This window comes from Rousettus aegyptiacus, unplaced genomic scaffold (genome assembly GCF_014176215.1).
Source record: "Rousettus aegyptiacus isolate mRouAeg1 unplaced genomic scaffold, mRouAeg1.p scaffold_m13_p_10, whole genome shotgun sequence".
NCBI lineage: Eukaryota > Metazoa > Chordata > Mammalia > Chiroptera > Pteropodidae > Rousettus > Rousettus aegyptiacus.
This window is the reverse complement of record NW_023416285.1, coordinates 51,283,175-51,299,934: the sequence shown is the minus strand read 5'-3', so window position 1 is coordinate 51,299,934 and position 16,760 is coordinate 51,283,175. Positions and strand designations below refer to the sequence as shown.

The 16,760-nt window shown below is 34.8% G+C and overlaps 1 protein-coding gene across 1 annotated transcript; it reads left to right on the top strand.

The window, feature by feature from the left end:
• Positions 1-31: 31 nt before the first annotated feature.
• LOC107515323 (alpha-fetoprotein-like) lies at positions 32-16,262 on the top strand. The gene is given in 9 exon segments (XM_036227868.1): positions 32-1,247; positions 1,703-1,902; positions 2,457-2,631; positions 3,464-3,675; positions 5,466-5,598; positions 8,119-8,216; positions 9,273-9,402; positions 13,808-14,022; positions 16,154-16,262. Coding segments are annotated over 7 exon segments (852 nt in total). The 5' UTR covers positions 32-1,247; positions 1,703-1,902; positions 2,457-2,616; the 3' UTR covers positions 16,203-16,262.
• The last annotated feature ends 498 nt before the right edge of the window (positions 16,263-16,760 follow it).

The following is a 16,760-nucleotide window of genomic DNA, read 5'->3' as shown; positions in this document are numbered from 1 at the left end:
AGTTCTGCCTCTCTCTGTCTCTGTCTCTGTCTCTGTCTCTGTCTCTGTCTCTCTCTCTCTGTCTCTCTGTCTCTCTCTCTCTCTCTCAGCTAAATTATAACCAAAAAGTGTTATGAGGGGGGCTGGTTCAATAATTAGTAAGAAGATTATAAGCCAACGATATGTACATGATTCTTACTCAAGACATGATCTTTGTAGGTTTATTAACCTATAGTATATTAGTTCATCTCTAGAAGATGAACCAACACAAAAGAGAATTAATTAGGGCCTAGAATGTCAGTTTGTTAAGTTGGTTGCTCTGCTTCCATCACTAAATTACTATTGTCTGACATCTTTGTATAGAGATTCCTGGGAAATTGAATATTAACTTTAAAAAGTTTCTTAGAGAATATGAAAAAGAAGATATACATATTATTATGGGTTCTTTTTTCCAGTTATAGATAATCTCAGGCATTACCATTGTCTGTTATAAAGTATGTCTATCTTGTGATTAGCAAATTTTTGAAAAACACTAACATATTCTTACCATCTATCTGTCTCTCTATATATTTTGACCAATTATACTCATGACAAACAAAATATAAATGAGTAGTTTTCTTCTTTATAGATATTTTTACTTCATCTTCTTGGAAGTTAAAACCTACCTATCTTTTATCAGACTCAAAATAGACAGAAAAATCATCAGTCTTATTTGAAACATGTTTTAAATGAAGTACTTTTTGCCAGTGGCTATCCTCACTTAATTTTATAGTGATTTCTTAGTTCCATTGCAAAAGATGAATGTTTTATGCTCTTATCCCCCAAATCTAAAAACATGTCATTTTGTTACTGGAGAGGGGGGTTCCATTTCCTTCTTGACACATTGTCTAAGCTCGATGTCTCAAACAAAATTGAGTAAGTAAAATAGCAAAAGAATAACTTTATTAGAAGGTAAAGTAAAATAATAGTTTTAGACATGGAAGAGGGCCCGAGCAAGAGAAGGGTGACTCAAGGGCCTGGTAACAAAGCCTTTGGGGTTTTTATCCCTGTTTACTGTGGATAGTTACTTTTCTGGAGGGGAGGGCTTTCTTAAGGTATAATTAAGAAGGATGGGACTCAGTGACTCATCATTTACTTTCTGCACATGTTCATTCCCAGAATTCAGTCGGTTAATGATATTATGGACTTCCAAGCATATGCATCAGATGATAATGATGGCATAATGAGGGTCTGGTGAATCGAAGGCCATTGGGGTCTTCACTGCACAGGTGCGAGTGACTGGTGAAACTAGTACCCAATATCTGCTCACTTGTTTCCTTGTATGAGTTATTTTTTAGCCCAAAAATGCCTTCTGGCTTGCCTAATTGTGAGTGGCCTTTTCTAGAACAGGATGGCCTCAGTGTTTTGCAGGCACACCCAAAACCCCTTTCTAAATTTCCTTCCTAACCTTTTCCTAAGAGCTATGAACCTCTTTTTATTAGTATGGATGTTAAGGGACAGGAGGTCTCTTCTGCATCTGCTTCCTGCTGAGGAGGGTTGTAGTCCCTGCCTATTGGGGTTTTCATGAAGCTCTTTCTCTCTCTGTCTCAGTCAGAACGGGGTCTTGGGTTTCCTGCCTAAATGCCACCTCTGTCCCTGGACAAGGAACAAAAAGAAGATACAAACTTGTTATTTGAATCATATATCTAGTTATACTTCTATTATTAATTTTCCCATCAAACAGGTAAAGGAAAACAAGTTTGGTTAATATATTTTGTAAAAGGAAAAAAAGAAAAAATCTTGGGTTAAAGGTCTCTTCCCTTCTTGGACTCTAAAGGCCATGTTTTGGTTTAAAGCCATTCCTGCCTTATAATGGGCCAGGGAGAATGCTGAGTTTCAATGATCCTTAACAAGAGCCAGAGGACCTGAGTCACCAGTTTCAAGGTAATTATCTAAGTCCAAGGGAGAGGGTCTTTCTCCAAAGAAAGGAGGAAAGAAAAGACTTAACTAGTGTGTTGCTGCAGTTTTGGGGTTCTGAGATAAGGGGTACGACTAGGACAGTTAGAAGAAAATGCGAGGAGCCTTAGGCAACAGCGACATAGCTTTTTATTTCAGCAAGGGTGGCAATTCTCCAGTAAGGGTACCCTACATGGTGGTGGTGCCTTTCATACATAGGTTAAACAATAGTGGCACACTGCCAGATGATGGGAGCCTGCACACGCACACCCTTACTGGGCATGTCGTTACTTAAGGGGAGAAGTGCTGAGTTTTCTTCTGCTCAGAAGTTAGCTACAGGTGTGGGAGGGAGCCTGATTATGATTATTTTTCTTTCTCCACAGAACTAGGTTTACTAAAAAGATTAAGAATTCTGCAGGTGATGGCTCATATCCATTTGAGGTTTATAGCATCCCACGCATTTACTGCCACCTAAAGCTATTTGAAGACTGAATTATTATATTTCCATTTGAATACCTGACACTGAACACACTTTTTTTCAGGGTTCGATCCTTAAAATAAATTCCCATAGAAACCAAACTGAAAACAATTAGGAAGCAAAGAAAGCACCCTACCGTCTACTTCTTGGTACCTAGTCCTGTTACCGTTGGAGCATTTGGAGTTCCAGTAACACACTTCTAGGGCCTTTTCACTGCTGAACAAATGATTTTCAACCCAGTGAGTATGAGAAATATTTGATTATTAAAATCATAGTATGAGGTAGAAGACAGGTCAAGCCTAAAACTGGCTAGCAACATGGAAATGAGGTTATGTACCCCTAAGGGGGGGGGGGGTACCAGTTACAGCCAGGGAGGATGGAGAGCTATAACCCTGGAAAGAGAGAGGTCTGCATTCTCAAGGTGTTCCTAGGTGATTGGCAGGTGAGGTCATTTTGATTGACACCTGGTTGCTATGTAACTTTGCCTAGTGTGCATGTGCTTATCCAGAATTCGGTGTTATAATTAGATTCATGAACCTCAGGCATAAATATAGTATTATATTGACCTTCCGCACAGGTGTCTGTGGCCAGATTAGAGCAACAAAGACTATGACCCTCCCTTCCTTTGTCTCAGGGATGCAGGAAGGATTCTCTAACTACCAATAGTGTTATTTGGGTGGTCCCTAGGCCAGGCCCTCATTTCTTTGTTCCCCTGTCACTCCTGTCTGACTAGCTACCTAACAGTTCTCATTAAAAATACTTTGATTTTTTAGGCCCTGTATATTCTGGCTTATGTTTATATTAATAACTATCAACTATATGAAAATGAAGCAATTACATGGGAAAGAAGAGAATTATAAATTCTATTTGGTCATTGTTCAGAATGTGGGAATTTAGACTTAAAAATCTAAAAGACTTTTGCTCAAAAGAGCTATGTCCAAGCCTACTGGATTCGAGGTGTAACATTATGCACTCTGTTGCTTTTTTAAAAATGATAGTCTCTTACCTTTCCTGTGGTTATGAATGTAGACCACAAAAGTGTCCTCTTTAAGTTCTTATTTTCTCCTACAGATGACTAAATTCTTAGACCATATTTGTAATAACCAAGGGATGGCTGATAAACATGTCTTTTCCAACTGTTGCAATAAAAACAACACAGGAAGACACAAGTGCTTTCTGTTATACAAAAAAGGTGATTCAGGTCATAGTGATATATTCCAAATTCCAAATCCTGAGCCAATCTGTGAGATTGTCAAAGAGAATCAAGTGTTAGTGAAGGAGAGGTAAGTCATTTTTCCTTACCATTGTTTTTGAAAAAGAGTATTTTCCAATTTTGAAGACAGGTCTTTTTTTGTTTGTTTGTTTGTTTTTACAAATAGAAAGAAAGCTTTATTATATGAAATTAAAGTGAAGATTTGAGCTAAGATATATGTTTTCTCCCTCAGAATCACAATTACGGTGTTAGGGACTGAAAAGGGCATGGATATGTCTGTGCCATGAAACATAAAAATGACTAGGACCTGTAAAGGACCCATCTCCTTAAGAATTAGATTGGTCGGAGACTAGTAGCAAATTAAGTAGAAAGATATAGTCAAGTAGACAAAGCATAAGAAAAAGAGAGGACTGGGGACAGAGAGCTCAGGCAGGGTGTTGGTATTTAGGATGTTTGTCAAGGGATAGCAGAGAGGGAGTGTGATAGTAAAGGAAATATGGTCAGTCACTGGGGACCTAGGAGTAAGTAAAAACTGTAGACTAGACAGAGATGAGTTTTCTACTCAAGAACTCTGATCCTATAATTCCCACCTGGAGTGGATAAGCATTACAGCAAATGGATAGGCACTCTTGTATTTTGGTTTTCTAGTTAGTATAGAAGTCTATCTGTTGAGAGTGGGGTGCTAGCAAGTGGTCAGGATTTAGAGGCAGGAAATCAATACCTAAAAATGTAGAGATGGCAAGAGAAATAAATACCAGGCTTCAGTTCTTAAGGAATGCAGTTCTGGCCATCTTCTCAATACAGTATCAGACAATGGAAATAAGGCAAATATCTGATTGCTGGATCTAGAGTGCAAGGAGCATGGTGGAGATTTGATTTCAGATTTAGATGCGAAGCTCTAGAACAGGCATGAATGAGCAGATAGGATGAATTGGTGCTAAATAACGTAAATTCTTTCCATTTACCCATAGAAGGCCAAAATTGTCCCAGAGACTACAGATCCTTTAAGAAAAAATTAAGTAGCCCCAGCCACTTAGAAAGAAAGGACTAAGGAAGGGGTTTTGGTCAACCAAGTGGAAATCAAAATATGAACTTAGCTACCTATTTACTGCAGTGCTATCCACTGTATGTGAGAAGTATAGAATCAGATTTAGGTTGAATATTCAGGGATTAAAAAGTCTAATCAATACTCAGGCAGTGAATTTAACCTCTTCTTGAATAGTTACAATGAAGTCAGTAATTAAGGAGTGATTTTATGTGCTGATTTTAACTTATATGCATACAACCATAAATATTCAAGGGAAAAATAGATTTCTATCTACTTGTCTCATAATTATAAACCAATAACTTTACTTAATTCTCAATTAAGGAAATAGTAATTTATATCAAAGCTGGAGAAGTCAGCTATTTTTGGACTTAATCGAAAGATAGCATGGTAACTTTCATAGTTCAGAAAGAACTTGATCTTGAAACTCCTCTCCACCCACCAACAGCTTCTAAATTTAATTCCCTGCTGTACAATCTTGCATCTACAAAACTGAAGTTTTGACATTTAACTTTCTATCTTCTACTACTTATATAAGAATGAAACGTTTTGAGTATTGGTTTATTTCCCCATTGGCTTAGAAGGTACAGCTGGGTCACTTTGTGGGCACTCAGCAAATGTCTGACTAACCTTACTATGATCTGTCCATAGTAAACATTCGATGCATTTAAGTATAGTGCTATCTCATCTTTTTCACCATAATGTTCTAAAATTTTCAAGTTAACAAAATTAATGAATCCTAAGTTTTTCTGAATTGGCATCAGCACATATTTTTGAATTCCAAATTACACATCTTCATATTTGTCAAATTATAGGTATATTTATGAAACTTCTAGAAGACATCCGTTCTTATATGGACCCACTATTCTGACGATGTCTGTTTGCTATAAAACATCTATTTAGTCATGTTGCCAAGAAGAAAATAAGACTGAATGCTTCCAAATAAAGGTAAAATATTCGTTTGTTAACTGTTATTTAGGGCCTTGCTATACAAAGTGTGGACTATGGACTAGCAACATATGCATCACCTGACATCTTGCTATAAATGCAGAATCAAAGTTTTTCTCCAGACCTACTAAATAGAATTGCATTTTAAGAAGATACCTGGGCAATTTGTATAGTCATTGAAATTTAGGAAGCATAATCTAGCATAGTATTATTTCAGTTACTATTGCTACATAACAAAACACTCCCAAATTCAGTAACTCAAAACAACAATCATTTTATTATCTCTCAAGATCTGTGTAGGTCAGGAATTCAGTAGAGCTCATCTGGGCAGTTCTGGCTCATAGTCTTTCATGTGGTGATATTCAGACACTTGTTGAATCTGGATCTATAAGGGGCCGAAGTACCGGAGGACTGGTTCAACATTTATTTCTCCTCATATAATCTCAAGTCCTCTCCTTTTGGGCTCTCTGCCTTGACTAGTTTGAGCTTCCTCACAGCATGGTAGCCTCAGGGCAGTTGGTCATATGGTCAAAGTCTTCAAGAATAAATATTCTAGTGGATATAACAGAAGTTGTATGGCCTTTTATGACCTAGCCTCAGAAGTTACTTCTGCCGTACTCTGTTGGTTGAAACACCATAAAATACTCTTCCTCTTGATTGGAAAGATAATTGAAATTTCATTGTAAGAAGAGCACAGGATAAAAGATATTGTTGTAGCCATCTTTGTGAAGTCTGCCACACTTCATTTTAATACAGTCTGTCACACCTGTATTAAATAAATGTAATCAGCAATGAGTTCCATGATAAAGTTTTTTATGTATGCTCATTAAAGTTTTAAGTATCAACATCAAATAACCATCTTTACTAGTGCGGGGCACCAGGTGGATTTTCCAAAGTTCATGTTAAAATGTATAGTAGTTTGATAGTCACTTTGATGAACTCAAGGCTAAATGCAGTGCCACTTTTTCCTTGCTGTTTTCTTTGCTCTATTTGGTGAAAATGTATTTCATATTCCTTTAATCCCCCATTTCTCTATTCTTCTAAACTATTTTTTTCTATTGAGCTCTTCATTGTCTCCCTTGTGTAAGATATTAAATACTGTAGCTAAAGAGTTGCTGACATATGCTAAGTATTCAATAATTGTAGCTATTATCATATATTTATATTTACCTCCCTCTCCATTCTTTCTGTGGTAAACTCCAATTCCTTCTGAAGCCAATTATGAATTCCTAAGCAGAACAGTCATTTTTTTTTTTTCTCTCTCTCTCTCTGTCTCTCTCCTTTGGTTTTACATTAATTAAAAACTAAAAACGAGTGACCATACAGACTTATGATTCGTTACCTGGAATTTCTGAAAAATTAGCTTTTCATTAAGATGAGTTTTGTAGATAACTTGGCATTTACTAATTTAAGTTACAAAGTTTCCTTAACCTTAATCCTCTTCAGTGGAAATTTTTCCTTAATGTGTAACATGCCCCTTACTCTTAAGAATGAGCAGATACTTGTAAGTTAACTACAAGTTCTTTCCTCCTCTTCCTCACTTCGTGATGTTTACAGTCTTGCTCCTTCCAAGATGTCTGTTCCTAGCAGTTCTGGCTCCATCCTTAGGAAAAAAATACATAACCAATTGTGCAAAAAATTATGTCAAGGATCAGACACAATTTTATGAGTTAAGTTCTCAGATACTCTCTTATGAAGTAGATAAGCTTGTTTGTGTTTAATTTCAAATGAGTATAATACAACAAAATAAGGATAAAAATACTTATATTTATAATTAATTATAAATTATAATTACAATTATTTTGCCAGTTTTTTTGTTTGAATATTTACTTTGTATATATTTTCTAACATATTCTTTAAAAAAGCATTTTAAAGTGTGGGTACCTAAAGTAAAAACACTATATGATCAATATGTTTTAAGTAAAAAAATAGAACTTTTCTGAAATTTTAAAATATTACTTATATTTCTAAGATATTAATTTTGGTATATTTTTCATTCATTTTTATAATTATAAATGTTATTTTGTAGATCATTGTAATCACACTGAATATATAGTTTTGATTATAGATTAAACATACTTTTTATTAGAAATACACATCTTTTCAAAAATAATGTGCCATTATTTATTTAATCATCACCCTCTGTTAAGACATTTTATTTGTCTCCAAATTTTTGCTATCATAACAAAACATGCATGTTTTTCCTTTTCATTATTATGTTTTTATCTTGAAAAGTTCATTTGCAATACTTACAAAAATAAAAAATCCCTAGTTAAAGAATATGAACATATTTGGAGCAGAGGCACTTCATTAATATGATTAGTAAAACTGGAACATATATTATAGATAAGCAGTAATGCGTTATGCTATTGCATTTGGCATCTTTTAAATAAGACACTAAAAATTTTCTAATTTTTTAGGAGATACGCAATTTTTACTTTTCTCTCTTCTTTACTAATGATAAAATTAACTTTTTTTGTTTTACCATATTTCTTGGATGAGTTGTTTTTCTAATTACAGCTAGAACCCATCGGAAAATACATTAGAGAAATATCTTTGAGGCACCACCATTTATGTGAAATTGGAATTAAATTCAACCACAAAGTAGCAAAAACAGTGTAAGTTATCTATTTAGATTTGTGGACTTCATCACAGTTGGATCACCCCTTTTGGTTAAACTCATTTGAAAAATCATTTATCTTTTGTTTAATAATCTCTCTCAGCCCTGGCTTCTTTCTTACACATATGCTACTAGCCTGTTGAATAGGCTAGTTTTATTTTTATTATGAATAGTAATTTATTATGAATATTACTTTGAAACCAAAATAGGCTACTAGCGTTCAATAGGGTATAATGCATGAAATTGCATAATCCTCACCTTCACCCCAATTTCTTCCATCTTCTCAAATTACTTAGTCTCTTCCTAGGGCACGAATATTCTGTACATTCAGATTCAGGAACTTAATCGTTCGCATAGTAAAGGCTGGAGGCCAAAAGGTATTTTTTTCTCTTGGAAGATAAAAAAGATTTTGGACCCAATGTTATGCAGAACACAAAGAGCTGTGGTGTTTTTGGGGGTGGGGCTGTAAGGGTTTAGGATGGGAGGAGAATCTGATTTTATTCAGTGTGCCTCTTTCCTGGCCCAGATTGTGTGTTTCTGTCCAAATTGACACTGGAAGACGTGCATCTTCCTTGTATCACCCTCTCCCCCAGTTAAGGATGCCATTGGGCTATCTGGAAGCTCAGTTCTCCTTATGAGGCAAGTCCATTTTCCCTATTTCCAGAGAAATTAAAGGGATGTGTTCAGTTGTCAACAATGAAAGGCAAGAGAGACCCAAGCGTCCTGTAATTATTATTATTTTTTTTATGATGAAAAATTTTACTTGGAAAGTCAGGTTAGATAAATATCCAATTTACCTTTCTCAGCAACTGAACTTCTTTAAGCAATAATTTAAATGATTAAAATGACTATATTCCTTGATTGTGTGTTGAATTGTGTTTGTTTTGTGGCAGATCATGTATGACTGTGGGTAATAGAAAGCATTTATAATATCCTCTTCATCCTATATTTGCAACTGTGTTTTTGTTCTTTTGGTTACTCAATGAGCTAGAACTAATTTCGGAAAGGATTTAATTCAAAATATTGTTTAAAATGCACTTATTTTTCTTTTCAGGGAACTGGTTCTGCTGACTAAAAAACAACTTAAAGCTAACTTTTCTAAAATTGCCAAATTGGCTATTGATATTAAAAATCTACATCAGACCTGTTGTGATGGAAATATAGTAGCCTGTGTCTTTGGCAGGGTAAGATCTTATCTTTTCTTCAAACTTAGTCCAGTCTTTAAAATAATTCTTAAATAAGGTGACAGTGATATATAATGAATTTAAAAAAGTAATTACCACTTATCAGGTTTTGGTATCAGTTATGCTAATTCCTAAAAAATGATTTAGAATTTTTTCCTTTTGATTTTCTGAAATAAATTATATAGCGATATTTACCTGTTTTGTGAAGATTTATAAAAACTTGTCTGTGAAATAAGCAAGGATAAAATTAGAAACTGGTATGACAACTTTTTTATTTCTTTTGTTATGGATTTATTTTTGCATTTTTCAATCCATCCTCATTATTCACAAATTCTGTAATTATGAATTCACTTAACTGCCAACATTTATTTGAAACTTCAAAATCAATATTCACAGCACTTTTGTGGTAATTCACAGACTTGTGCATGCTCAGAGCAGTGGAAAATTTGGATCACCTGATAACACGTAGTCCCACCTGAGAAGGAACCAATCAAATGATACTTTGCCTTGTTTTAGTTCTTATACTGTAAATATGGTTTTTTTGCAGTGTATTTAATGCCACATTCTCCCCATTTTTGTTCTTTTTTTGGGGGTGATTTAGTTGTTTAAAATGGCCTCAAGGGTAGTGCTGAATGGTCTAGTATTCTAAGCACAAGAAGACCGTAATGTGGGTCAGAGAGAAAATCCTTGTACTAAATAAGCTCTGTTCATGAATGAGTAACAGTGCCGGTGGCTGTGAGTTCAATGTGAATAGATCACCAATACATATTACATAAGGTGCCTTTAAACAGAAAGATACTTTAAGCAAGGTTATGTCTTTATCTGTTGATGAAAAACGTGCCAAGAGGCTTGCAGGAACCTAACCCTCTATTTCCCCAAGGGTTGATGATTCAGTACCCCGTACCCCCTCCCTCCTCTCCCAATTCAGTGATTATATAACAACTGAGAATAATGAGAATGTACTTATTTTTTGTCAAGGGTTTAAATATACACTTCCCTTTTAAAGTCTCCTTCAGCATTTTCTCATTTAGGAATAGAGTTCTACAAATAATAATAATATTATTAGATAATTAGAAAATCAATTATGTAATTATACTTTCTTTTATCCATGTATTTGTGTTTTCTTCTTTAATTAGCTTTGAGAAAGGACTATTTAATTTACTGCTCTTTTCTGAGACAAAGTTCTTGGACTTAATTTATCATCTCTACTGTGTTTCTGCTTTTAATTTACTAATTCTCTCAAATTTGCTTAGATGCTTTTATCTTGATTGTTTTAGTTGACTTCTTAGTTTGTTTACACTCATTATTTTTAAATAACTTTGTTAAAATAATTATTCCACTTGAACTATCATTTCTTTTATACACTATATTCCACTGTTTATTTTTTATATTGATTTAATTCTCTTTATGATTAGGGTATTTTTCCTGATGCTTTCAGAAATGCGTATGGATTGTGTGTCCTAGAAAGTTTTCTGTTTTTATTAGTGCTCATTATATCATACCATGATCAAAATATCACTCTGACTCACAAAGCAAATATGCTTATAATAGATATCAACTTTTAATATTAAGTGATATAAATTAATATAGTTTATCAGTCTATTGTATCACTCAGTCAACACAATTCAATTTTATAAGGTTTTCTCTCTTTTTATGACTTCAAGGCTTTATTCGACCAAAATTTTAGGAATGTATAATAATTGCTATAATACTAGCTTTTAAAAATATTTTTTGTGTGTCAGACACTAATTCTAAACATTTCGTTTTTATTTGACAAACATTATTTTAGCACTTACTCTGAGCTAGGCTTTTTTCTTTGTTCTTAATAAATATTAACTCATTTAATTCCTACAACCTTAGAAAGTAAGTACTGTTTTATCCCCATTTTATAGATTAGGAAATTGAGGCACAAAGATGTAAAGTTTTTTGCCTAGGTCACACAGCTAGGAAGTAGCAAAACCAGAATTAGAACTCAGACCATCCGAGTTTAGAGCTATAGCTGTCAACCACTGTACTAGTTTATTTTTCTAGTGATGTCTGCAAAGGTACTATCTAGAAGACAATAGATGGTAGAAGTTTTTCATCTGCCTGGAATGCCTGTGTTCTTACAGTTACTTTCATCAATTGCCTTCCCCTCTTCTACTACACTTTGAAAATTGGCATTCCCAATAGATCTAGTCTTGGTCTTTTCCTTTCTTATTTTAAACATTACTAAAAGCTGGGTAGCCATCAGCAAGAATTCATTTTCCTTTTCCATGGTCTAGAAGTTGCTGGGTCAAGAATTACATTTCTTTTCTGTCTTGCAACTAAGTGGGGCCACCTGACTGAGTTCTGGTCAGAAGTGATTTATGTCATTTCTAAGCCTGGCCCATAAAATCTCCTGGCCCAAACACCACAATTTGAAGGCAGTATTAGAAGCCATATGTTGAAGATGACAGAGGCTCTATCAGTCTGATTCCCTGAACTACTGCCTAGAGGTACTACTCTTCCTATTAAGCCACTGAGAGCTTGCTAGTTACTTAACTAATGCACGCACTCTTTTCTTATCAGTCTCAACCTGAACCCAAAATGTAGCTTCAACTTGTGACAGAGATCTACACCTTTGGCCCATTCTTTCCAGAGTCCTTAATCTACTGTGCCAACTGCTTAGAGGTACTCTCCGTGAAGATGCCTAATAAATGCCTTAAATTATCTTAACTCTATATTCCAACATTGAACTCTTTGGTTTCCCTTTTTAGCCATCTTCTTCAAACCTGTTTTTTTTTTTTCTCTCTCTCTTGAATATCAATTTCGGTAAATTGATACCATCACCCCAGAGTCTTATACTATTCTAGATTCTTTGACCTCATCTCATCCCCTGCCTCCAATCTAATTACTGTATTTTAAAATCTTGTTGATTCTACTTCTCAGTAGCTCTTAAGTATACTCAACTACTCCTTTGGTTCAAGCCTCATCATTTCTCAACTAAATTTTCTTGATAGCCTCCAAATATCTTATACTTCATTTCACACATGTATCATGTTCTCTCACCTCTAAGATTCTTCGCATATAAAGATGAATAATTCTAGAATGCTCTTCCTCTTTGTTTCTATTTATTTGTCCTTCAAGACTCAAATTGTTCAAGATCTTTGCTGTGACCTCCATTTGGTCTGGACTGCAAATCTCTTTTTTCTTTCAAAGTATCATATATGCTACTTCTATTACAACTTCTATTACAATAATTATTATCGTTGTTTAGTTATTTGACTCTCCAACTAAATTGTGAGTTCCTTAAGTGTAGGGGCTAGCTTATTCATATACACACACACAATTATTTGTGTTCATGATGTATAAGTAGATGTGTTAACTATGTAAATATAATAGTAATACATACAGTAAATGACAAGGGACAAATGTTTCTTGAACTAGGTTCCTAAAACAATACAAACAAAAGCAAGACAATAAAAGTCTTCATTTGTATTTCATTGGACTAAACATGGAAACGATAATATGGTCTGTCTCCCTTTAAAGTTCTTTAAGAGATGTTAAAAGACACTCAAGTAAGCTCAAATAGAGAAATAAGTTTTTCTTATTAGAATGAGTCACTATAAATGACTTTTTTGGTCTTTCAGTTTGTCAAGGATAAAGCAATATAAGACGTGAAGTTTTTTCTCTTTTTTTTTCTACTAATAACAATAAAAATAAATAAGTTCAGTGTTGTGGTGTGTTCAAATCTAAGACCCATGGAGACAACTGAGATTAATTATGAGCCTTTATCAGCCGGCTGGCAACTGACTCTCTACCACACAGGGTTAGAGGAGATCAGCCCCAGGTCTTTGTTTGAGGCAGTTTTATAAAGCCTCGACTACATCTTAGAACAAAGAGAGAGTAAGGAAATTACAGAAAGCAGAAGTTAACCATTAATGTCCTTTACAAAGATAAATGTATCTGGGGAATTGCTAGATCAAACATAGCCTGGTAGACAGTCTTGTTATCTGTATCTTGGAATGTTGTGCCTCTTCCTGGGTCTTTGGTGCCTCGAGGAATCACCTCCTTGTTACTGATTTACTGGGAAGTCTTCACTCTTACAATTTCAAAAGAGGCAGCTCACGAAGCCCAAAACTACATTAAATAAGTAAGCAGTTTACAGAAAGCAGAAGTCGACCATTAACACAATACAAATACATCACCTCTACTACACTCTGGTTAATAAGTGAGCAGATTACAGAAGCAGACACTGGCCATCTTCATATCCTCTACAATACATTTCCTAAACCCACACCCAAGCAAGTAGGACAACTTCTGGTATCTAAAGATATTTCTTCCTTGTAGCTGACTTAGCTAGTTGGCTCGCTTTGAAGATTTTCCACCCTTAACATTCAGAATGAAGTCATCAAAAATAACTATTACCTTTTATGTTTTATAGAGCCAGCTCATGAACTATACCTGCTCTAAATAGGCTATCCTATCCAGCAAGATCGCTCCATGCTGTGCACTGCCAATGCCATTCCGAGGGGAATGCACGATCAACTCAGAAAATGATGATAAACCTGATCTTTCATCCCTGCCACTCAGCAGGTTTACAGAAGACCGATTTGTATGCAAACAATTCACTGACAAGCAAGACGATTTCCTACAAGAGTAATATAGATTTTTGTAAAATCTTAATGACGGAATATTATATTTATGAATTCTTTGGAACATTATATGGAGTTATAAACTTACATGATGACAGAGGTTAGCCAGTGATGTAAATGAGTGCCTACATGGGAACTGTGACCAAGAGGAGATGTTTTGTGAAGTCCAAAATTGGCAATGGTGACATAAGAAATGTCCAAACTGTAGAAAATTTTAATGAGTTTATTTGAGCCAAAGTAATGACAACTACTGAGAAGCAAAATCTCAACAGATTGAGAAAATGCTCCAGAGAATGGCAGTTTTGCAGTTTATTTTATACATTAGAATCAAAGGAAGACATGTAAGGAGGATTACATGAACCCCATTGGTGACAGATTTAGGAGCTGGGAGTAAGAAAGTGGGGAAATCTCCAGGATTGGATAAGAAGTAAAACGGAGACATGAACTTCTTTTACATTGGTGGGTTAGTTAATAATTAACATTAACAACACTTAGAAATGGTATTTGGGGAACGAGGTAACAATGAAGTAAGGATTCTGTGGTCTCCTGAGGTGTGTTGTACCTTCAGGGGCTGGAAAAAGATTTTTGTGACATTCCAAGAGTTTGTTAGATGCAAAAAAGACAAAAGACAGGCTCACTTAAGGTAAAGACTGAATTTTGTCAAGAAAGCTAGGCCCAGGATGTGACTACCCGCCATGACCTGCTTTTAGGTAGGAATTTATATGTTCAAACCACTCTACGTCATTAATTTTGTTCTCTGAGTTTGTAAGGCCCACCATGCTGACCTCCCCTTTTTCCACGTTTAGTAAGTGGCCCCTTTTTCGTCCATAGCAGCTACTTTCTGTACAGCTTCAGCCACTTATTACTATATGGAATTCAGGCTTTGGATGGTTAGATATACTACATTTTGAGAGAAGCTGGAAGTCTTTAGATTTTTAAGTGTTAACAAATAACAAAAAATTTTAAAAATGTAGTGGGTGTCCAGTGTTTGCAAGCTTTGCTCTAAGAGGCTTAGAGTAATCTCTAAGAGCTTCAGATTAGTACAGCTGATAAACTCTTTTAATTAAGTTAAAAGACCATTGGTGTGGCATTTAAAGGTTAGAGAGATGGAGTATTAATATCTCTTCTGTCCATTCAAAAGTGCATATTAATTTAAGTACAAGACAAACTGATTTCAATATATAGTATTAAGGCAATATTGCTGTGTGATTGAAATATTTCTGAAGTCACTTTGTGAAACATTATTTGAAGCAACTACATTCCAACAAAGCATAAGAATTTGAGTTTTCTTTAAAGTTCTTTGTTGAATGACTACGGCTATATTTCTGAAATTACATTTGATAATGCCTTGTAAAAGTAAATGTCACTTCCTGAACCCACTTATTTCTAAACTTGCATTTGATATAAAAAAAGTTGATAGGCACAAATTTCCTAGTGAAAATCACATTAGTCTATAAGTTGGGGACCTGAATTCCAATTTAGCTTTGTCATGCGTAAACTTTGGAATGTAGATTAAGCTGCTTAATTGCTCCAGGTTTTTGTATTCCAAACTGTAAAACTGAAGGGTTTGGATAAGGCCAGTGCTAAGGTGCTTCCTGTGATTCTATAGTTACTTTGGAAATATTCTAGAGTCCAATTTTTCCTTTCTTGTAACCCAGAAGAATGTGTAGATTGTGCATGAACTATTCATGCTTGAAGGTTTATGTGGAAAAGAGAGTAAGATGGTAAATTAATATATAGCACTTTCTTTCAAAAGAATTGTAATACTTATAAAATCTAGCCTCAGAGATCATTGAGAAAAATATATTCTCACCCAAACACTCGAAATTAATTTCTAGTAAAAGTAAGTAGAGATCCTGGACCAGGAGCTATCAGCCAATCAAGATATTTTAGGTTCATGTTCTGGATCTGCCACTCACTACTGTGTGACTTTGAAAAAATTACGTAATTTTATTGATTTGGAATACTTATCTCAAAATGTAATCAATAAAACTACCAGCCTTTCAAGGTTTCCAAATGTCTTAAGGTCAGTTAAAATAGTTAATACATTTCTTAATTATAATTGGCTTTTGAAAGAAAACTAATGGCCTTTGACTTTCACTGTTTACTTTCTAATGTGTTTCATATGGCTACAGGTTTCTTTTGAATATTCAAGAAGACATCCGGAGTTGGCACTTCCAGTGATTTTAAGAGTGGTTATAGTATATCAAAATTTATTGGAAGAATGCCGTAAATTAGAAAATCCTCTGGAATGCTATAGCTATGGGGTAAATGCCTTTTTATCTTTCAACCTGTTACTTAATACATAAGTGATTACAAACATAGGAAAAATTACAGTGCTGTTAGTCAAATGATTATGCATGTTCTTGTAAATTGCTAGCACTGCATAAGAAATACAATTTCTATCTAAAACAAAGGCCATAGCATCATACTGTGGTAACTCTTTATGCAAATCACTGTCTTATAAAGTCTGCGCTTCTGGAACCATCTCCGTGCAATCTCCTCTTTAAAGTGAAAGTCGTCTTGGCACAATAGCAGGTAGCATGAAAGTATAAACTAATAGGGCTTGGGAAGGTCAACTATTTCCACCAAGCAGGCCAGGAAACTGTTCTTATTTCAGGTTAGAAATCTTATTGTTTAAAGGCGGCAGCTCCTGTTACACATTTAACGTGAAAAAAGCAGATGACCATACAAATCTGACCAGGTGATTAGTTATTTAGGATTACCAGGAGCCAGGTGGCT